The sequence below is a fragment of the Amphiprion ocellaris genome, chromosome 20, assembly GCF_022539595.1.
Source record: "Amphiprion ocellaris isolate individual 3 ecotype Okinawa chromosome 20, ASM2253959v1, whole genome shotgun sequence".
Classification (NCBI taxonomy): Eukaryota; Metazoa; Chordata; class Actinopteri; family Pomacentridae; genus Amphiprion; species Amphiprion ocellaris.
This window is the reverse complement of record NC_072785.1, coordinates 31025841-31049753: the sequence shown is the minus strand read 5'-3', so window position 1 is coordinate 31049753 and position 23913 is coordinate 31025841. Positions and strand designations below refer to the sequence as shown.

The window sequence follows — 23913 nt, the reverse complement described above, 5'->3', positions numbered from 1 at the left end:
GGGACCCCAAGACTGCATTTTAAGTACCTGATAAATAGTGTTTTGTCTAAACAATGGAATTATGCGGTATGTATTAAATACCCAAATGTCATCAAGAAACTGGAAGGACTCAGGACTGCATTATAAGTACCTTAAAAGTGGTGTTGTGTTTGAACAAAAATAGAGATTATCTGGTATTAATTAAAGACCAAAGATGTGAAAAGGAAACTGCCTGGGGAGGGACTCTCAGGACTCTACTGTATGTACCTGATAAGCGGTGTTATGTTTTGACAAAAAAATCAAGTATTTAACTCAAGACCCAACATTCCACAAAGATCTACCTGAGTCTTGTCTTCATAAATTTCTGTGCTGTGCTTGTGGAGTGGTACTGTAAATGGTCCCCTATTACACCTTTTTACCTCTGCCAGATTCTACAAAGCTCTTGTTGTATTTCAGGTAGTTTTTATTAGCTAGTAACAGCTGATGTTGTTGCCTAAAATCATTACATTTATTATGTAAACAGAGGTTGATGCTCGGACTTCTTCTAAACACAGAAAAAGAAATTGTGGTTTCTGATTTTCGCTCAGAGTGAGACCTCTTCGTGTTGTTGTATTCTCTCTATGTCGGTCAGGAATGTGGTTGGTGTTTTTTGGTCAGAGTGAGCCCTCCTCTCTTTCGGCTCCTCTGTGTCTTGACGTGGCGCCGGTCCGCCGCCATATTGTTTTGCTTCGTTGTCAGCGGAGAGGAGCGGCGGCTCGTGAGCGGCGGTGAGTCCCGATTTACCTTTAAACACGGACTCACCTGAACCTGGCGGACCCCCGTTGTCACCGGGACTCCGTCAGCTCACCGGTGTGCGCGTCCCGCCGGTGTACCTGTGTGACGTCAGTGTATCTGCCCGGTTAGCCGCCGTTAGCTCGGAGGCTACCTGAGCTCACCGGGCTGAAGTTTGACGGTAAAAACGGTTTAATTCGGTTCGTGTTTGGGTCCAAACCCGCAGCTTCAGGTGTTCTGAACCTGAAGGCGTCACACGGGTAGCTGCTGACGTGGGTTCTTGATTTTCATCCTGTAGATTAAAACTACTGGACCTAAAATACCGAGAAAATAAGCCAGAGTTCTGTAGCAGGGAGCGGCTGGAGTTTAAAGTCAGCGGGTCAACTAACAGAGATGATGAGGTTAGAGTTCAGATAATCCAAACAAACACGTAGAGTCATGTTAGGAGGGAGAACCCAGAACCACAGAGAACCCAGTAGAACCAGGCCGTCAAACAGAACTCTGCTCAAGTTTTGTAGATTTCTCCAGTCGGTCTGTTTTCTCTTGTTGTTTTCAGAAGCAGGTTCTGATTAATGGATCCTCTAAATGTTCTCTGAAGTTCTGCTGAAGAACCTTTAATCTACTGAGTCCGTTTTATTCTGGTTGAAGTTTCAGTTCAGAACTTTGGTTCCGGTTTCAGAAGAATTTCAGTTTGTTGAAGGAAATTCAAACAAGTTTTGTTTAAAATGTAAATTAAAGACAAAATTTATTTAAATGTAAATTAAATACAAACTAACGAATGTAACCCCACAGTACTGTCAATAGTACTACAATGGATAGTCAGTACTACAGTGTATAATCAGTGCTATAGAATATAGTCAGTACTGCAATATAAAGTCAGTACTACATAGTATAGTATATAGTCAGTACTACAGAGAATAGTTAGCACTAGAGCACATAGTCAGTACTACAAGATATAGTCAGTACTACAGTGTATACAAAATATTGCATAGTATAGTCAGTACAAAAGTATATAGTCAGTACTATAGTATATACTCAATACTATGTAGTATAGACAGTATTACAGTGTGTTGTCAGTACTACAGTGTATAATCGGTATCAGTGGATACTCAATACTACAGAGTATAATCAGTATCAAAGTACTGCAGTATATAGTTAGTACTACAGTGTATAATCAGTACTACAGAGTATCGTCAGTACTACAGTACAGGCGGTAATGCTACAGTTTATAGACGTCACCAAAGTACAGTATCACAGTAGTATTTATACCACAGTACTCTGACTCCGCCCCCTTCCTCCTCCAGCTTTTACCTGACAGTGTGACCCCCCCCTGCCTCCCTGCGTTGCCATGGCGACCTTCCCAGAATACATCGCTCAGAACGAGGAGCGTGACGGCGTGCGCTTCAGCTGGAACGTCTGGCCGTCCAGCCGGCTGGAGGCGACCCGGATGGTGGTTCCGGTGGCGGCGCTGTTCACGCCTCTGAGGGAGAGAACCGACCTGCCGCCCATCCAGTACGAACCGGTTCTCTGCAGCCGAGCCACCTGCAGGGCCGTCCTCAACCCGCTGTGGTACGCATCATCACTCACCTGTCTCACCTGTCTCACCTGTCTCACCTGTCTCACCTGTCTGGCTCTCACCTGTCTGACTGACTTACATGTCTGTCTAACTCTCACCTGTCACCCGTCTCACCTCTCCCCTGTCTTTCTAACACTCAACTGTCACCTGTCTGACTGACATACACCTGTCTGTGTTACTTACATGTCTGTCTGGCTCTCACCTGTCTCACCTCTCATCTGTCTTACCTGTCTGACTGGCACCTGCCTATCTGACTGTCTCACCTTTTAGCTGTCTCACCTCTCTCCTGTCTAACTAATTTTTCTGTCTGACACTCAACTGTCTGTCTGATTGTCTCACCTCTCTCCTCTCTGACACTCAACTGTCTTTCACACACTCACCTGTCTGTCTCTCACCTGTCTGGCTCTCACCCATCTGTCTGACTCTCACCTGTCTGTCCATCTTCCAGCCAGGTGGACTACAGAGCCAAGCTGTGGGCGTGTAACTTCTGCTACCAGAGGAACCAGGTGAGTTCAGCGAGCGGTTCACCTGTCTGACAGGTGGACCAGGTGGACCATGTTGACTTTATGTCTTCTGTCTCAGTTTCCTCCGTCCTACGCTGGAATCTCTGAGGTGAACCAACCGGCCGAGCTGCTGCCTCAGTTCTCCACCATCGAGTATGTTGTCCAGGTGAGAGCGGCAGACAGGTGCAGCGGTGAGACAGGTAACACACGCCTCCAGTCATCACCTGTGTGACCCGGTCTGGTCTCTGTCCTCAGCGGGGCCCTCAGATGCCGCTGGTGTTCCTGTACGTGGTGGACACCTGCATGGAGGACGAGGACCTTCAGGCCCTGAAGGAGTCCCTGCAGATGTCTCTGTCCCTGCTGCCTCCGACGGCGCTGGTCGGACTCATCACCTTCGGACGGATGGTTCAAGTGCATGAACTGGGCTGTGAGGGCATCTCCAAGAGCTACGTCTTCAGGGGGACCAAGGACCTGAACGCCAAGCAGCTGCAGGTACATCATGGTCCAGTTCACTGCTGATACCTGAGACCTTCTGTAAACCTCCAGGTGAGGGTTTGAGTCCTGCAGGTAGCTGACAGCTCTGATGTTCATTGCAGGAGATGCTCGGTTTGACCAAACCAGCCGCCGCTCAGGGACGAGGACCTCAGGCGGCTCCACAACCGCTGTCCAACAGGTAAACCCGTAAATGTGCTCTGAGCAGCTTTCTACTTTACACTAACATTACTTTTTAAAAATGTTTTAAGTTTGTAAAACTTTAGATTTTTTGGAGGCACTGAAGTGAAACCACCAACGTCATGAAGAAGCATTACAAAGTGATTCTGAAATAAAGCATTTATCAGTGTTGTTTGCGTTAAACTTGCGTTGACAATGTTATTGTCAACAAATTTTCAGTCTCACAAGTGCAACCACATCACATTTTAGCTTGCAAACTTTCAATAAATTATCAGAGGATCATTGGCGCCCCGTGTAGTAGGTCATGTGATGTTAGAGTCATTTAGACGCCCCCTTTAGTTGGATTGTGTAATGTCAACAATATCATTAGCACGTCCTGTGGTTGGTCATGTGATGTCACAGGATCTTTAGCGCCCCCTGTGGTTGGTGGTTTGATGTTACAGGATCATTAGTGTCACCTGTGGTTGGTTTGTGTAATATTAACTGGATCATTAGCTTACTTGTAATTGTAGCCAAAAAACACGCAACATGATGCAACAAAGTGATACTGAAGAAAAACAGTTGTTAAAATTAATAGAATTTTTTTAGAAAATGTCATCGCGTTTTCAGCATCATCCATTAAGGCGCCAAGTCTCGGCAGCTCAAGTAGCTTCCTGTACTAGTCTTACAGAGAGAGACACCATAACAGTTGAGTAATTATCGTGAAATTTTAACTCATATTTGACTATTTTGTTCACACCTTCCCTCCAGGTTCTTGCAGCCGGTGCAGAAGATCGACATGAACCTGACCGACCTGCTGGGGGAGCTGCAGCGCGACCCCTGGCCCGTCACCCAGGGCAAGAGGCCGCTGCGCTCGCTGGGCGTCGCCATGTCCATCGCTGTGGGTCTGCTGGAGGTGAGGAGGGGGCGGGGCTTCAGACGCCCTGTTCAGCATGACGTGCACATTACTCAGAGTCTGATCAATGTTTTTACCCACAGTGCACCTTCCCCAACACCGGCGCCCGAATCATGACGTTCATCGGCGGTCCGGCGACGCAGGGACCCGGCATGGTGGTGGGAGACGAGCTGAAGACGCCCATCAGGTCCTGGCACGACATCGAGAAGGACAACGCCAAGTTCATGAAGAAAGCCACCAAAGTGAGCGAGAGCTGACAGTATTACTATGATTGTAGTTTTTATTATTACTATTTGGATTAATGTTCTTTTAAAGGGGTTGGAGGTCGCATGATGAACCGATGTCAGGTGTTACCTCATCACTGTGTTTGTGTCGCAGCACTACGAGTCTTTGGCCATCAGAGCGTCCACTAACGGTCATATCATCGACATCTACGCCTGCGCTCTCGACCAGACCGGCCTGCTGGAGATGAAATGCTGCTCCAACCACACCGGGTACATTTGTACTTCTGTTCTAAAGGATCATTAGCGCCCCCTGTGGTTGGTGGGGTGATGCTGCAGGTTCATTAGCGTCACCTGAGGTGAGAAGGGTGTGTCTGCAGAGCTGGAGGCTGCACCGAGAGGGCTGCACACTTCCGGTCACACATTTAGAGCATTTTTAAAAAGTTACCACAATAGATGATCACTAAAGTACACAAGTTACGGTTTAAATGCAGAACTTGCGGCTTTAAAGGATGATTTCGCTCAAAATATACTTAGAATTTAAAAGGTTTTTTCAAGGAGTTTTCCACTTTCATTTTAGCCCTGGTAAGTTTGTCTACAGAGGCTGCACTTTCAGGACCACACAGAGTATTCCACACAAAGTACTACTTCATAACTTACGTAAGATTTTAAAGGTTTGATTCACCCAAATAGCAAATATTACAATATCATGACTGGGCAGCTAAGACTTGTGTTTAGCAATATGAAATTTATACGCCTTCACGCATTGTGTTTCGAACCATGCTTTTATTCTGAAGGAGATATGCCCCGATACACGGAAGTGAAGTATTCTGTGAGTGCCAGGAATTTGTTGGTTATCTATGTCTATGATGATGAAGTTCTGAATACCTGTTCCATGAAGAAGCCTGGAATTAACTCCTTAACAGCCTGTATTTGGACAAATTGTGAAATTATCAGGTAAAAAAATAATGGAATCATGTAAGGAACTTTGTGGTGTCGAGATCTCAAACAGCACAATCTGAAAGGTTGGAAAGAGGCAATACACACAGACCACTCTGGAGGCAGATATGTATTTATATTTATTTCATACAATACTATTAAATAAAAATAAAAGTTAAATACACAAACACACAAAGGTAAGTTAGCTCTATGACTCCCTGACATGCATAAATAAAAATGTTTATAACGTTAAACATGCATAAATAAAAATGTTCATAACATTAAACATGCATAAATATAAATGTTTATAATGTTAAACATGCATAAATATAAATGTTTATAACGTTAAACAAATGAAATGTTATAAAACAAACAGCCCTCTCGGTGCAGCCTCCGACTCTGCAGACACATACTATTGCCTGTGGTTGGTGGTTTGATGTTTCAAGATCATTAGAGTCCCCTGTAGTTGATGATTCGATGTTACAGGATCATTTTTCCCCTGTGTTCAGTGATGTGATGTTACTGGCTCATTAACGCCCACTGTGGTTTGTGATCTGATTTCCAAGATCATTAGCACCCCCTGTGTTCAGTGTTGGATGTTACAGGATCATTAATGCCCCCTTGGTTGATGTTGTGGCGCTACAGGATCATTAGCACCCTTTGTGTTTGGTGGTGCTGTGTTCCACTGTCATTAGCGCCCCCTGTGGTTTTCTCATGATCTTTCAGAATCATCATCGCCCCTTCTCTGGTTGGTAGTTTGACGTGACAGGATCATTAGCGCCCCCTGTGGTTGCAGATGTAACCTAACGGCGTCTCTTTGTCCTGCAGGGGTTACATGGTGATGGCCGACTCCTTCAACACGTCTTTGTTCAAACAAACCTTCCAGAGAGTTTTCACCAAAGATGTCCAGGGATCCTTTAAGATGGCCTTCGCTGCCACGCTGGAGGTCAAGGTATGAACCAAAAACACAGAGAGGCCCCGCCCTCAGCTCACCTGTATCGCTGGTTAATGAGGCTGTGTTTATTTCTTGCAGACATCCAGGGAGATCAAAGTGTCCGGAGCGATCGGTCCCTGTGTGTCTCTGAGCGCCAAAGGACCCTGCGTCTCCGAAAACGTATGTCCCACAGTTTACTGCACCACACCGCCCCCTACAGGCAGAAACAGAAACTACTACACAAGTACTGCCCCCTACAGGCCAAAGTGCAGCAATACTAAGTCTTAATAAAATAATAATGGAGTACAAAACTACAGTTCCAGCAAAAACCTGAAGGAACCTCAATGAATGAATAACTTTTAGTTTGTTAATCTGCTAATATGAGTCCAGGTCAGTCATGATTATATAATGATAAATGTATGAGTCTAATAAGCAATAAAGAAAAAATGATAAGATTACAAATAAGTCCAGGTTTTATCAGCCCTGCTGGGATTTTGTAATACCATCATGTACAGTTGGACATTAGATAATTTCAGTATCAACACTGTGATATGTGTGATAGCTACACTGCAGGAAGTGTGATGTTAAGTAGGACAAAATAAAACAAACAACTTTTCTGTATCAGTACAAAGTCTGAACTGACTCATCCAAAGCTAAAAATGATCTCTGATGTCTTTGCCAGTGTTACATCATAAGAGAAAAGTGCCTAACAGCTTTTATAGCACGGTAAAGTAGTAATAATTTAAAAGCCGGTTTCACTAATAGAATATTTCCTGTGCAGTCAACTGGGAGCCAGAAAATCAGATCCAGGTTATGTGTCAGTTTTAACATATGTGTAGTTCCTGTGTTTTACCTGTAGAGGGTAGAATAACTTGGTAAAACTGCGTTTCAGGAAATCGGGACCGGAGGAACCTGTCAGTGGAAGATCTGCGGTCTGGATCCGGCCACCACACTGGCTCTTTACTTCGAGGTTGTCAACCAGGTAGGAACACCTGAAGGAACTCAGCTGATATCAGATTGATTGATGATTGATTGGTTGATGTCCACCAATCAGAACAAAGCTGAGTTTATACGTTTTACATTTAACCAAAGATCTGGATCAGCTGGATTGAGATCAAATGACGTCCCTACAATCTAGGCTCAGGTCATCAACATTAAAGCTCTGTTGAAAATCTAGATCAGGATAACAAAATAAAAGCCTTAAATAAAGTCAGGAAGTATAAGCTCTGCCAAAAGCTGTGACTCAGGTCAACACAATATAAGCTCCACTCCAAGCTCTGACTTAAGCTAACAAAGCAAAAGTCCCATTAGAAGCCCTAGCTTAGGTCATCAAAATAGAAGCACCACTAGAAATTCCAGCTCAGGTCAACAAAATAAAAGCTCCTGCAACAAGCACTGGCATGTCAACAAAATAAAAGCTCTGTTAAAAAAGTTGTGGGTCAGGTCAACAAAATAAAAGCTCCGATAGAAACTCCAGCACAGGTCAACAAAATAAAAGCTCCATTTAAAAAGTCCCACTCAGGTCAACAAAACTCACTCAATAGAACTAACAGTTTGACTGACTGAGGGACAAAGAGATGATGGAAGACTCTCAAACTAAAATAGAAATGTAACTTCAGTCTGCATTGATTGGTTGAATTTATTATCATCACACATTTACATGTTATTTCTGCAATTAAACACTGCTGAGTTTAATCAAGGTTTCTGAGAATTATCAGCAGGGAACACAGTCATGTAGCGCCTGATTCATCTCAATCTTTACTGCTGCTTAGATAATGTTCTGTTTCATTAAGGTTACGAAATCACTCTATCACAAGGAGTCCTTGTGATCCTTGTTGTACAGCAGAAACTAACAGAAAGTTTGTCATCATTCATCATTTCTAGTCCGTCTTGGAGTTTCCACCCGGTTTGTCCATTTTACCTCCACATGGGGGCGTCCAGGAGGATTCTCAGGTTACATCAGTCCATCTGTAGACCAGTCTGAGGACAAGTTGGGAACCCTATTAGTTTTGAGGTGTCATTAATCAAATTTTTGTTATATATGAAACTTAATGACAATCCATTCAACAGTTGATGAGATATTTTAGGCGGATAGCTCAGTCCAAACGGTCCAAAACATCCAAATATCCAACCAAAGGTCTGTCAGATCAGGTCAGAGACGTTTATGTCTGCCAGAACCAGTTCATAATGTGTGGAAGGATGAACTACGTTTCCCAGAGTGCACTGCTCCTGTCACAGATCAGCCATGTTGGTGTCTGGATGTGTTTGATGATGATGACAAAGCTGCAGTTGACTGGATCATGGTGCTGTTGGTGTTTTTGGTGATGACGGCGGACGTGTTGTGGTTGTAGAGTTTGTTGTTGTGGCTGTTGTGCTGATGTGATTGGTCACATCCATGTGGAGGACGGAGCTCTGGGGGCGGGACTCCAGAGACTTCTCCAAACATGGAAACCTCTGAACGAACCTGCTGAAGCTTCGCCGCATCGCTGCCCTGTACCTGCTGGGCTCACAGAGAGGCAGGAAGTGAAAATGGCATCATTAAGCATCATAGGGATGTGATACTGTTGCTCCATGAGCTCTACGATTGTTTGCCTGGTCATACTTACGTCTGCATCATGCAGGTGATCCAGGGGTTGAGGGCAGCGCTGGTCAGAACCAGCCAGGCGGAGAAGGCCGAGGCCACTGGCGGACTCTGGTTACCGCTGAATGTCTCGTACAGACACACCGAGATGTAGGGCAGCCAGCAGACCAGCAAACACACTGCAGACAGAAGGAAGACAGTCACATGACCACAACAGGACCAATCAAAGGAAGACAGTCACATGACCATAACAGAACCAATCAAAGGAAGACAGTCACATGACCACAACAGGACCAATCAAAGGAAGACAATCACATGACCACAACAGAACCAGTCAAAGGAAGACAGTCACATGACCACAACAGAACCAGTCAAAGGAAGACAGTCACATGACCATAACAGAACCAGTAAAAAGAAAGAGTCACATGACCGCAACAGAACTAGCCAGACAATGCTAGTAGTAGAAGTTGGAACTAGTGGCCAAGATCAGGGGACTTGTAGCAGAGTTCTGGGGACTAGTTACATATCTCTAGGACTAGTTGCAGAGATTTAGAGACCAATTGCAAAGCTTTGGACAAGAAACCGAAATGTAGAGACTGGCTACAGAGATTTGGGGACTAGTTACGGAGCTCTAGGACTAGTAGAAGAGGTCTGTGGACTCTTTACAGAATTCTTAGGACTAGTAGCAGAGGTCTGGAGACTAGTTCCAGAGCTCTAAGATTAGTAGCAGAGATCTTCAGACTAGTGACAGAGTTTTAGAAGTGGTAGCAGAAGTCTAGAGACTAGTTACAGAGGTCTGAGGACTAGTTGCACAGGTTTGTGGAGTAGTTACAGAGCTCAAGTCCTGGTTACATAAGTCTGAGGACAAGTTATAGATCTCTAGGAGTAGTAGCAGAGGTCTGACAGCTAGTTATAGTGGCCTTCAGACTAGTTATAGGGCTCTTGGACTAGTAGCAGAGACCTGACGACTAGCTATAGAGGTCTAGGATTAATAACTGAGATCTGGGGACAAGTTAAAGATCTCTAAGACTCATAGCGTAAATCTAGGAACTAGTTATAGAGATCAAAGACCAGTTGCATAGACCTTCAGACTACTAGTGGATGTCTGGGGACTAGTTAGAGAGCTGTAGGACTAGTTAGCTGTAGGACTAGTTAGAGACCTGTAGGACTGGTTAGAGACCTGTAGGACTAGTATGATAGCTGTAGGACTAGTATGATAGCTGTAGGACTAGTTACAGAGCTGTAGGACTAGTTACAGAGCTGTAGGACTAGTTAGCTGTAGGACTAGTTAGAGACCTGTAGGACTGGTTAGAGACCTGTAGGACTAGTATGATAGCTGTAGGACTAGTATGATAGCTGTAGGACTAGTTACAGAGCTGTAGGACTAGTTACAGAGCTGTAGGACTAGTTAGCTGTAGGACTAGTTAGAGAGCTGCAGGACTAGTTAGAGACCTGTAGGACTGGTTAGAGACTTGTAGGACTAGTATGATAGCTGTAGGACTAGTTACAGAGCTGTAGGACTAGTTACAGAGCTGTAGGACTAGTTAGCTGTAGGACTAGTTAGAGAGCTGTAGGACTAGTTAGAGACCTGTAGGACTGGTTAGAGACCCGTAGGACTGGTTAGAGGTCAGTCTTCTAGTCTTAGAGCAACAGAGCTGCTGTTATTATGAGCTTCACAATAACAGCAGCTGAGGCTCATGGTTATTGTAGTATTCAGAGCTGACAGAAATAGAGGGACAGTTGAGGTCATTCAGACCGGTGGTCAGAACCTAAACCTGCAGGATGGTTCACCTGTCTGCAGGTTGCCGTGGTGACCTGTGACCTGCCTGTTATGACATCACTCACAGCTAGTCATGAAGGTAAACGTGGACGCTCAGACAGTCACTGTGACTCTCTGGATTCTGCTGTCGTCATGGTGACACGGCCGCATGGTTCTGCTGTTTGTGTTGAGTTTTATGGGTTTATGTCGTATTTACACACAAAACGCTGATGTTTTAATCTTTACAATTGTTTCAAAAAGATAAACTCAGATGGCTCTTAAATTACAGCGTCTGTCCTCCTTTATAGTCCAAATAAAAGTGTCCTCAAGTCGTCTAATCTTAAGGGAAATTCTTAAATAAACGATTAATGACAGCGTCTAACACACGAAGGATGAAACACTTTGGGCTGTGAGGTGGATTTAAATGAGCACAATAAACAACCACAGTTTTACAATCACTGATGTTAGAAATACAAACAAATATTCAGTTTCATCATAAAGAAAAACCTGCTGATAAAGTCAACAAAGAAAACTCTAGAGAGGACATGAACGATTTATAAAGGCATAAGTCATAAAAAATCAACTACAAACTGAAAAAAAGGATTATTTATTTTGCAAAAATGTAAAATCCTGAAATCAACATGTCAGACATTTCAGGTTTTTTTCTTTTTTACAGGATCTTCTGCAAATGCTTTATTTTTGTAGAATTTTTTTAAAGAGACGTGTAGAATGAAATGATTTTAATTAATAATCATAATTTCAAACTAAGTGACACATTGTGGAACTGTCAGAAAGTTGAAAATCTGATGATTTTTCAGTTTTTGGCTGATAAATGAGGACTTTTTAAAAGACAACATGCCTTTCAAACATGCAGCTAGGTTTTGAGGTTTAATTTAGTTTTCCCTGCAGCTGCTCTTTAAAGGTAAACCTAAAAATAAACTCTTTAATTTCCCAACATGGAGGTCATGCTGGTGTTTCTAAGCAGCTCCCTGTTGCCTAAAATACTATTTTAGTGGAGAAATCTGGTTCAAAATGTTTCATAAAATAAAAAAGGCACAGTTGACCAGCTGTGAGTTTGTGAGGACAGATCAGACAGATGTCACTGACCAATCAGCGTGAACTCACCTGAGGTGGACACCATGACGATGGAGCTCCTCAGGTAGTTGTTGGCGGGAACATAGAAGCAGTGCTGGTCGTTGCACATGAACGTTCCCCTCCTGGCCTGCTTCCTCGCCACGTACACGATGTATCCGTACAGCGAGCACATGGTGAGGATCGGCGCCACGATGCCGGCCGCCATCCACAGCACCACGAAGTACCTGTCGTCCCGGCCAAACCTTGGGCAGCACAGGAACCGAGTCTCGCTGTAGGCGTAGCTGCCGAAGCCCAGCAGCGGCAGGGCGGCGCTCACCAGGCAGAAGAGCCAGACCAGGACCAGCACCGCCCGACTTCGACCCGCCGTCCAGATGCTGCGGTAGCTCAAGGCGAAGCAGATCTCCGTGAACTTGTCGACGGTGGCCCAGCTCAGCGAGTGGATGGAGGAAGTCTGCAGCAGCAGGAACAGGAAGCCGCTGCCCTGGCACAGAGTTCCCTCGCTGGGGTAGCTGTCCGACCGGAACAGGCTGTTGTGGGCTCCGAAGGGGATGGTGGAGAGTCCGAGGGCCAGATCGCTGAGGCTGAAGCTCAGGGTGAGACCCAGAGTGTCCGAGTGGAGGTCCTTGTTCAGGAGGAGGACCAGCAGCAGGAGGAGGTTCCCGCAGACCGACGCCACGCTGGACAGAACCATCAGGACGGCGTACAGCGTCCTCACAGCGTCCACCATCTTTAGACCAGACGATGTCACTGATTACATCACTGATCAGCTGTAGGGTCACATGATCATCAGCTGGTTTATTAAATGTCAGACCTCAGAGGGTTTAGGTTCCTGAATAAATGCAGCAGATCGTCTCCTCTGATCAGCTGCAGGTGATTTTAGCTTCAAATAATCAGAATTCTGTTTGACAGACGGACCTCAGAACCCTGATCCGGACCTCCTGACAGCGTCCATGATGTCCTCCGGTCAGTGAGAGTCTCCGTTAGAACGAGGCCGTGATCCTCCGGCTCCACTCAGGTGTGTCAGCAGGTTACCTGATGAGTCACAGTCTGACCTGATGTTCTAATAAAACCACCGAATCACCTCCAAGAACCAGAACAGAACCTTCCTCTGACCCGGGAACCGTCAGATCAATAAATCTGCACCAGCAGTTATTATTGATGAATCAATCAGTTATCGGAGCAGGTTTCTGACGGTTTCAGCTCCACCTGGATCTGTTTGGTCCCGACGGTCCAATCAGATCAGACTGATTGATTGATCGCTGGGATCCGCTGACGGAGCAATCGATTGTCTGAGTCTGATCTGAGTCAATGAGAGTGGCTGACTGCAGGGGGCGTGGCCTGTCAGCAGGTGTCTCCACAGGCAGCGTTACCATGGAGCAGCTGTCCGTCACCTGCTGAGACGATGATGAGGACGACGCACACACACACACGCTCACACACACACACACACACACACACACACACACACACACACACACACACACACACACACACACACACACACACACACACACACACACACTCAGACACACACACACTGACAGGATATTGGCTGTTCAGTGTGTTGACTCTGTGCTGTCACATGTCCTGACTCAGGTAATTACAGGTGTGCAGGTGTGTAATCATCCTCAAGCTGCAGAACCTCAGACCACCGAGGAGCTCAGGTCGGGTTCAGGTGTGAAGCAGCCAATCAGAGCGTGGCGTCGGCTGGCTGCTGTATTATTGTTCTTCACGTGATCAGACGGCTTCAGGACATGTGTGGCTCTGAAAACACGGATTTAAATACTGATAAAAGACAGAAACGTATATTAAATGGTGAGGAAAAGGTTTTATCAGGGATCTCAGGAAGTCGGTTAATGTATTTATTGTGGTAGAAACTAAAACTAGGTCCACATTAATGCTGTTTCGACCTCTGCTGTGTTTTTTCCTGTTGTTCATACGACTCTGGAGTTTTATCACCATAAAGCTGAGACTTTTGGAAATCGCTGCTGACCACATTTTAGTTAAAATCCCAGAGTTGTATTTAAATCTAGACGTATAGAAACATCAGTGGTCAAAGAAGAATTCAGATTCTTTCTTCAGTGAAATACAGCAAAGCATCAAATAATCCTGCTTGAGTAAACATTGGCCAAAATGATTCAGATATTGTAGTTTTGAACACATTTCAAGTGAATTTCATTTTAAAGTTTTTTTTTTGGGCCATTTTCCAGCTTTATTGACAGACAGCAGTGAGACGGAGACAGGAAAGTAGGGAGAAGGGTGAGGGAAAGACCTGCAGCAAAGAGCAATGAACTGGATTCGAACCCAAGCAGTCAGGAACTATAGCGCCTGTTTATGGGTCGCACACTCAACCTGTTGAGTAGGGACGCCCTGCTTCAATTTATTTTGAACACTTTTCCAGCCATTTTGGGCATTTTCTGTCACCTTTGGACACATTTGGACTTCATCCAGGCAATTTTATGTTACTCTGGGAGAAAGACTGAGAGGAAAATCAAACCTCGTGGATGAATAAAGTAAATGCAGCATGGCTCAGAAAAAGTAGACAGAGGAACAAGCTGTTGAAGACACATTCAGCATGGTGAAACTGCTTTTTGGAAGGAGCCACAAAGCTTAAAGCTGGTTTAATGTTTACATGCAACACAGATTAAATATACAGAACAACATGACAGTCAGGGCTTCAGATACAGAAAAACAGAAACAACCACAATCAAGTTTATTTATTTACTTATTTGAAAATAAGATAGAACTTTATTAATCCTGAAGGAAATTCTTGTGCTGGATATCGCTCAGAAAAACAAAAATATACAGATAAGAAAGTGAAAAAACAATAAAATATCGGTACGATACAATACTGAAATAACAATAAAGAAGCTAAAATAAAGTGAAAGTAGAAGAGGAAAAGCAATACTACCAATTAATCTGAGGTATGAAGTAATATCACACATAAAAATGAAATATTGGACCTAAAATTGTACATTAATGAACGTTAAAATAAATGTAAAGTGTGCATCAGTTAGCCAAAATGCTAATTCCCATTAGTAATTCCTTTTAACTGATGCATCCAAAAATAGTAATTAAAACACAATATTTACAAATTTAAACCAACCTACATTCTTGAAAACAGCATACACATAAATTAGACTTTAATATAGCAGAATAGAGTCACATATATTCTGTTTAAGGTAGAAAAACATCATTGTCACTTCTTAACCCTCCTGTTGTCCTGTTTGAAAATGTGGAAAAAAATATATATTTATGTCCAGATTTTTGGGAAATTTTTGAAAATTTTTTTGGTGGAAAAAAATGTTTTTAAAAAAAAATGTTTCTTTAAGAACATTCACAAAAAATCTACCAAAATCCAGCGAATTTCACTGGATTTTGGTTGATTCTTTTTGTAAATGTTCTTAGCGAAAATATTAGAAGTTTTACTGATATATGTGTAATCACTAGATATTTTTAGGATTTTTTTGGAAGATTTTTGCTAATTTTTTGAAAATATTTACAAGAATGTTCTTGCCAAAGAAAAAAATTTGGGATTTTTAAAAAAAAAAAATTAAACTTTTAGGGACTTATTGGAATTTTTTGCCTGAAGGTTTTGCAAATTTTCAGAAATTTGGGGACTTTTTTGCTGAATTTTTGGAATTTTTTCAGACAAAAAGAATATTCTTAGGTGCTGGTAAATGAGGAGAACAGGAGGGTTAAATGATGGTTAAATAAATAACAGGCGTGATTGATGTGATGCTCTGAAAGAAAAGACTTGTGTGTCAGCTGCTGATGGGTCTGATCAGATCAATAACACCTGGTCATTGATCTCCCTGTTTTCTGTTTCCTGCTGCAGCACAACGCTCCGATCCCTCAGGGCGGCCGAGGAGCGATCCAGTTCGTCACCCAGTACCAGCATTCATCAGGACAGAGACGCATCCGAGTCACCACCACCGCCAGGAAGTACGAAGCATCAGAACACATGATCAGAGTCATCAGGGCTGCTTATACAGAGCATCACACAGTTTTAATGTTAATGTGTTAATAATCCAACACAGTCTGTTTGGATGACCAGTTAGTGGTGTCATAGTAAACAATGATACACACAGTTACATAGTACAGTAAGTCATTAAAAACGTCATTGTATAATATGTATAGTATGATGTGATGCAACACAAAGTGTATAGTGTTAAAAGTATGTCGTTAAAAAAAATGACATTTTAATATATTTCAAAAACACCTTAGTATAGTATGTCGAATAAAGGTTGTAGTAGCCTATTATATTACATTTTTTTCAACATGCTTTACTATGATGTTTTTTAGACATGACTTTTTATCGACATACTGACTTTTTATAGACATACTATGACTTTTTCGACATGCTGTGGTTTTTTATCGATGTTATGACTTTTTATTGACATACTATGACTTTTTATCGACATACTGTGACTTTTTATCGACATACTATGACTTTATCGACATACTATGACTTTTTATCCACATACTGTGACTTTTTATAGACATACTGTGACTTTTTATCCACATACTGTGACTTTTTATAGACATACTGTGACTTTTTATCCACATACTGTGACTTTTTATAGACATACTGTGACTTTTTATCGACATACTATACTTTTGGTGTTTTTTCGATATACTTTGACTTTTTGTCGACATACTATGACTTTTTATTGACATAGCCTATAGTATGTCTAAAAAACTTTATTTTATAGTATGTTGAAGAAATGTCATGTCACAAAAACCTCATAGCATAATGTCATAAAAAACGCCAATTGTATGTTGAGAAAACATAGTGAAGCGTGTTTAAAAATGTCATAGTATAGTATGTTGAGAAAACATTCTAGTATAGTATTCGTAAAAACATATGTCAAAAAAAGTGTCACAGTATAGTATGTAGTAAAAATATCAAATTTATTATATTTCAAAAACGCCATAGTATGTCAAAAAAGAGTTACAGTATTGTATAGCCTGGTTTCAATTCCAGCTCATGGCCCTTTGTGCAGGTGTTCCCTCATTCTTCTCCCTACTTTCCTGTCCTGTCTTTACGCTAACATGTGAAATAAGGCCAAGAAAAAGCCAAATAAAAAAAAAAGTCAAAATATAGAATGTTCAGTTCAATTCAGTTTTATTTATATAGCGCCAATTACAGTCAAATTGTCTCGAGACGCTTTCTAGAACCCATATGCCTGAACCCCAGAGCAGCCCTAAGGAGACAGTGGCAGGAAAACACCCCCAAAAAAAAAAAATCTTAGTATTATATGTTATATAAAAACATCAGAGTATAGTATGTCATAAAAACATCATATTTTAATATGTTACAAAATCTAGTACATTATTGAAAACGTCATAGTATGTTGCAATGAAACATACCAAACTATGGACTTTACTACAAACATCATAGTTGCAAAAAATACAAATGTATATTATTTGAACGTATGTTACTAAAAATGGCAGTATAATATGTCGCAAAAATGTAATAGTATAGTATGCAAAACACAAAAGCAAAAAAACATCATAGCATGTCGTTAATAACATGATAGTGTCGTAAGTCACAAAAAATGTCACATATTTTTATTAAAACCTTTTTTACGTTTACGATGTTTTCAATAAAAACATCATGCTTTGTTGTTAAAGGCATTATAGTATAGTACAGTGGTGGAAAAAAGTTTTTGGACACCCTTAAAATTTGACACAATCCCAAATATTATCATGAAATATTTATGGAAACATCTGTTTTGTGTTCCAAAGGTGTGGCTGCATTAGACAGGCATAAACACACACAAATGATATTTTTGTGTTTATTGTTTACAAAAACAGCTAACAAAACTAAATTCTACCAAAATGACCCAATACTCAAAATTTCTCATTTTTATGGAGCCAATCAGTGTTAAGTTTTTAATTGCTGTTTTAGGATTTGTTTAGTATTATGGCTGTGATTTTACTAAAAGAAATTGTACTTTAACAGTGCACCTAAGAGTGGTTTGTAATGCAATATACATGCAAATGTACCGGATGTCCGAAAACGTTTTTCCACCGCTGTATATCGCAGTGAACACCGTTGGATAATGTGATGCAAACACTGTCATAGAGTAGCTTTGTATGAAATATAACAGGACAGGTATGTTGTAAAAACTCTTTGACTGTGAAACAACAGTATGTTCTCGGGCCTCATTAATGGGCTGCAGGGGACTTTTTAGTTGTAATACTACGAGTGTCCACTGGGGGCGCTGTCTCATAACTGTTCGTTAATATTTTCTCCTCCAGCTGGGCCGACGCTCAGACTCAGATTCAGAGCATCGCGGCGTCCTTCGATCAGGAGGCGGCGGCCATCTTGATGGCCAGGTTGGCGGTGTACCGGGCCGAGACGGAGGAGGGTCCAGACGTCCTCAGATGGCTGGACAGACAGCTCATCAGACTGGTACAAATAAAACCATACGCTGCTGTGGATTATTGATTATTGATCGGGACGCTAACGTTTATGTGTTTGTGTTTAGTGTCAGAAGTTTGGAGATTACCACAAAGACGATCCAAACTCCTTCAGGTTCTCAGAGACCTTCTCCCTCTACCCTCAGGTGACCACCGATCCACTGACACACCTGAGTAGCTCTGTCACCTGACCCACTGTAGCACCTGGAAACTCTACTAAAACCTGTGATCGTTCTGTTTGCAGTTCATGTTCCACCTGCGGCGCTCTCCGTTCCTGCAGGTGTTCAACAACAGTCCAGATGAGAGTTCGTATTACAGACATCAGTTCAACAGACAGGACCTGACGCAGGCGCTCATCATGATCCAACCTGTGCTGTACGCCTACTCCTTTAACGGACCACCTGAGGTACGTACACACCTGGATGTATACACCTGTAGAAGCAGACACCTGTATGTACAAATCTGTATACAAACACCTGTAGTTTGCTGAAAAAATGTTGTATCTTGCATCTTAGTATAGTATGTTGTTAAAAACGTCAACATAGTATGTCCCAAAAACGTCATAGTGTAATGTCATAAAAAGTCATAATATATGTCGAAAAAACGTCAAAGTATAATATGTCAAAAAGTCCGAACATAGTATGTCAAAAAAAATGTTATAGTATGTCGAAAAAATACCATTTTTAGTATGTTGAAAACATGTCATAGTATAACATGTCACAAAAAACTTCCTGTCATCTCAGCATAGTATGTTGGAAAAAAAAGTAACGTCAGGATAGTCTGTCGTAAAAACCTTTCTGGTGTAATCTGTTTTAATGTCAAACACCTGTAGAAACACCTGTGTACAGTGAAGAATGTCAGGATGCTCATCAACAGGCAGCACATGTGAACTAATGCTGACAGACAGACCATCAGAGTTATTGATGGGTGTATTGATCAGAGTGGGTGTTTCAGCCGGTCCTGTTGGACAGCAGCAGCATCCTGCCGGATCGAATCCTTCTGATGGACACCTTCTTCCAGATCCTCATCTACCACGGAGAGGTGAGGAACCAAGCAGAACTTCAGTTTCACGTTCTAAAGTCTCTCAAAGAAAACACGTCTGACCTGATTTATTGTTCAGTGTTTTTATTAGCACATGTTTGGCATTTCTAATTAAATACAGCAGCTGTGTCTTCATGTTTCCACCTGATTTCACCTCCAGCACACATATAAAAGCTGTAATCAGCTGTTTGCACATCAATATTTCATCAGCGTGGTTGCTGTGTATTTATGGCAGCTGCTAATCCATCAGCTGCACTGACATCTCTTCATTATTAACCGTCATAAAAAGTCATCAATGATCAACCTTTATTACAGCCACGTATACAAACAGTCTTAATGAGTTCACAGTTACATAAAAACAGTCACAACAAGATGCTGTGTGCTCAGTAAATTCATATAGTTTATTGCACACTTTAATCTGCATTTTACAGGAAAAATTCCAGTAAATCATCCTCAGATCTGCAGAAACACATCTGTTTGTACACATTATAGAGTTTACAGATGATGTAAAAACACCATTTTAACTGTCATTATTTCACATATTGTTTAAAAGAAACTGTGAATCTGTACCAGTAGAAGACATTTCGACACGGTTGTAAATGTGAACATGGATGTATTTGTGCGTGAACCTGGTGTTTCCTGTCAGACCGTGGCTCAGTGGAGGAAGGCCGGATACCAGGACATGGCCGAATACGAGAACTTCAGACATCTCCTTCAGGCTCCGGTGGACGACGCCCAGGAGCTGCTTCACACTCGCTTCCCGATGCCGAGATACATCGACACGGAGCACGGCGGCAGCCAGGTGGGGGCGCTAACACTCCCCTGGACACTCATATGTGCTCTCACTTCATGCATGTACATCATGTGTAGCAGGATTCACACAAACAGAAACACTCATGCATGAAACACAAAAATTTCATAGTATAGTTTCATTTTAAAAAGTCATGTTGAAAAAAAAACATCAAATTATAGTATGTCGAAAAAACGTCATAGTTTGGTATGTCATCCAAAATTTGAAAAAAAATGTCATATTATGTCAGTAAAAAAATCATAGTATAGTGTGAAAAAAAAAAAAAAAAAACTCACCACAGTCTAGTATGCTGTCCAAAATGGGGTGAAAACGTCATAGTTTAGCATGTGGAACAACTGTTGCAGTATAGTATAGTTCTGTCCCTCTCAACCGTCCTGCCAGCAGCAGTTGGGTCCCCCATATAAAGAGCTGGGTTCTGTTCAAGGCTTCTTCCCTGTTCTAAGGGACTTGTTTCTTGCCACTGTCGCCTTAGGGCTGCTCTGGGGCTTCAGGCATATCGGTTCTGTAAAGCGTCTTGAGACAATTTGACCTGTAATTGGTGCTATTATACTCGTCTAAATTGAATGTTGAAAAAACGGCATAGTATGTTGGTAAAACGTCGTAGTATAGCATGTCAAAAAAAATCTCACAGTATAATATCAAAAAATGTCATAGTAAAGTATGTAAAAGGTATAAATGTGTCAAAATGTAATACACACAAATGTATGGACTATATATCTATAATATATCAATATGTGCACATAGAGTATATATTTATGTACAGTACATATGTTGAAGTACAGTTCAAGTATTATTTTTAACAAGTACTTTATATGGATAGTATAGTGCATCTTTTGATGTATAGCTTTACTATAATAATACTATACACACACACACACACACACACACACACACACAGGTCAATACTAAACAAAAGCATGCTAAATACAAATACATGTATAACACATTAATACAAGTACACACGTTAAATTTTTGTACATGCTCAGTCTCCTGCTAAACTCTGTATTCTGGTGTTTTCAGGCTCGCTTCCTTCTGTCCAAAGTGAACCCGTCTCAGACCCACAACAACATGTACGCCTGGGGACAGGTAAGACCTCACCTGTGACCTCTGACCTCACACACATCTTCACACACCGACCAATCAGACGCTGTGCTGACTGAGTCTCACCTCTGCAGGAGTCTGGAGCTCCGATCCTGACGGATGACGTCAGTCTGCAGGTGTTCATGGACCACCTGAAGAAACTGGCTGTTTCCAGCGCCGCCTAGAACCCGCCTCACCTGTCCTGCCTGTCCGTATTATACTTGTCTAATTTGCATTTGCTGCCTGAGTTACCATGACAACAAGCAAACCAACCAACCAACCAACCAACCAATGCAGTCCGCTTTGTAGTCTCAGCCAATCAGCAGCAGCTTTAGAGCAGTAACGACAAATAGTCTGTTGTCTTTTATCTAAGAAGCATCTGGCCTGTTTGTGATTCTACAGCAGCACCGACTGTTATCACCATAGAGATCTCAACTTAAACATAGAAACAAAACATTTTGACAATAAGAGTCTGTGTGATGTGAACATTTCAAGTTGACTGCAGTCAGAAAACCAACAGCAGAGATCAACTGGTGGAGAAACATTGACATTATAAATCCTCCTGTTGATTTTCTGACCAGAGTTTCTGCTTCATTATCAGACGTTTGTCTATTTTACATCTTCTGCTGTTTCTTCTGCTTGTTGACTTTTTCCATGAAGCCATCGAACACTAAAAGTTCTGCAACAAGCTCCTGTTTCCATTCAGCTCTGTATTTTCTAATAAAACTCTGCTGTGAACAACTTCACCGTGTTTCTGTTTCTGCAACATCAAACTGTGACAGACAAGTCCAGAAGGATAACATGTAACAGAACAGTTGTGTTTGAGCCATCAACGTGTGTACTACTGCAGTATAGTATGTTCACAATAAAGTCACAATATAGTACCATAAACAATGTCAGTTTAGTATGTCATCCAAAATGTCACCAAAACAGGCATAGTTTAGTATGTCGTCCAAAATTTGAAAAAAAGTCATAGTTTAGTATGTCGTCCGAAATTTGAAAAAAACGTCATAGTTTCGTATGTCGTCCAAAATGTCAGCAAAACGTCACAGTTTAGTATGTCATCCAAAATGTCACCAAACACTCATAGTTTAGTATGTGGTCCGAAATTTGAAAAAAAGACATAGTATGTCGTCCAAAATTTTTAAAAAAGTCATGCTTCAGTATGTCGTCCAAAACATCACAAAAACGTCATAGTTTAGTATGACGTCTGAAAATTGACAAAAACGTCATAGTTTAGTATGACGTCCGAAAATGGACAAAAACGTCATAGTTTAGTATGTCGTCCAAAAATGGAAAAAAACGTCATAGGTTACTATGTCATCCGAAATATCACCAAAATGTCATAGGTTAGTATCTCGTCCGAAAATGGACTAAAACCTCATAGTTTAGTATGTCGTCCAAAAATTGACAAAAACGTCATAGTTTAGTATGTCGTCCAAAAATGGACTAAAACGTCATAGTTTAGTATGTCGTCCAAAAATTGACAAAAACGTCATAGTTTAGTATGTCGTCCAAAAATGGACAAAAACGTCATAGGTTAGTATGTCGTCCGAAAATGGACTAAAACGTCATAGTTTAGTATGTCGTCCAAAAATGGACAAAAACGTCATAGTTTAGTATGTCGTCCAAAAATTGACAAAAACGTCATAGTTTAGTATGTCGTCCAAAAATGGACTAAAACGTCATAGTTTAGTATGTCGTCCAAAAATGGACAAAAACGTCATAGTTTAGTATGTCGTCCAAAAATGGACTAAAACGTCATAGTTTAGTATGTCGTCCAAAAATGGACAAAAACGTCATAGGTTAGTATGTCGTCCGAAAATTCACCAAAATGTCATAGGTTAGTATGTCGTCCAAAAATGGACTAAAACGTCATAGTTTAGTATGTCGTCCAAAAATGGACTAAAACGTCATAGTTTAGTATGTCGTCCAAAAATGGACAAAAACGTCATAGTTTAGTATGTCGTCCAAAAATGGACTAAAACGTCATAGTTTAGTATGTCGTCCAAAAATGGACAAAAACGTCATAGATTAGTATGTCGTCCAAAAATGGACTAAAACGTCATAGTTTAGTATGTCGTCCAAAAATGGACAAAAACGTCACAGTTTAGTATGTCGTCCGAAAACGGACAAAAACGTCATAGTTTAGTATGTCGTCCAAAAATGGACTAAAACGTCATAGGTTAGTATGTCGTCCAAAAATGGACTAAAACGTCATAGGTCAGTATGTCGTCCGAAAATGGACAAAAACGTCATAGCTGAGTATGTCATCCGAAAATGGACTAAAACGTCATAGATTAGTATGTCGTCCGAAAATTGACTAAAACGTCATAGGTTAGTATGTCGTCCGAAATATCACCAAAACATCATAGTTTAGTATGTCGTCCGAAAATGGACAAAAACATCATAGGTTAGTCTGTCGTCCGAAAACGGACAAAAACGTCATAGTTTAGTATGTCATCCGAAAATGGACAAAAAAGTCATAGGTTAGTATGTCGTCCGAAAATGGACAAAAACGTCATAGTTTAGTATGTCGTCCGAAAATGGACAAAAACGTCATAGGTTAGTATGTCGTCCGAAAATGGACAAAAACGTCATAGGTTAGTATGTCGTCCAAAAATGGA

General features: G+C 41.6%; 1 protein-coding gene across 2 annotated transcripts; it reads left to right on the top strand.

Annotated features, from left to right (window-relative positions):
- The first annotated feature begins 589 nt into the window (after positions 1-589).
- sec23a (Sec23 homolog A, coat complex II component) lies at positions 590-22032 on the top strand. 2 transcript variants are annotated; one of them, XM_023292401.3, is made up of 20 exons: positions 590-746; positions 2055-2319; positions 2775-2832; positions 2909-2995; positions 3085-3321; positions 3426-3502; positions 4252-4396; positions 4480-4638; positions 4775-4890; positions 6385-6508; positions 6590-6670; positions 7383-7472; positions 15764-15870; positions 18193-18346; positions 18423-18500; positions 18599-18760; positions 19309-19395; positions 20042-20197; positions 21227-21292; positions 21382-22032. In XM_023292401.3, the coding sequence occupies exons 2-20, from the start codon at positions 2099-2101 to the stop codon at positions 21469-21471; spliced, it is 2295 nt and encodes a 764-aa protein (XP_023148169.2). In that variant the 5' UTR covers positions 590-746; positions 2055-2098; the 3' UTR covers positions 21472-22032. The 2 variants fall into 2 exon arrangements, with proteins under 2 accessions (XP_023148169.2, XP_023148170.2); XM_023292402.3 differs by lacking the exon at positions 590-746 and adding an exon at positions 776-931.
- Positions 22033-23913: the final 1881 nt, after the last annotated feature.

Coding starts and splice junctions, on each gene's coding strand:
- sec23a (XM_023292401.3), top strand. CDS start 2,099: ATGGCGACCTTCCCAGAATACATCGCTCAGAACGAGGAGCGTGACGGC. Junction 4,639..4,774: donor TCATGAAGAAAGCCACCAAA/GTGAGCGAGAGC, acceptor TTTGTGTCGCAG/CACTACGAGTCTTTGGCCAT. Junction 19,396..20,041: donor TCCTCATCTACCACGGAGAG/GTGAGGAACCAA, acceptor GTTTCCTGTCAG/ACCGTGGCTCAGTGGAGGAA.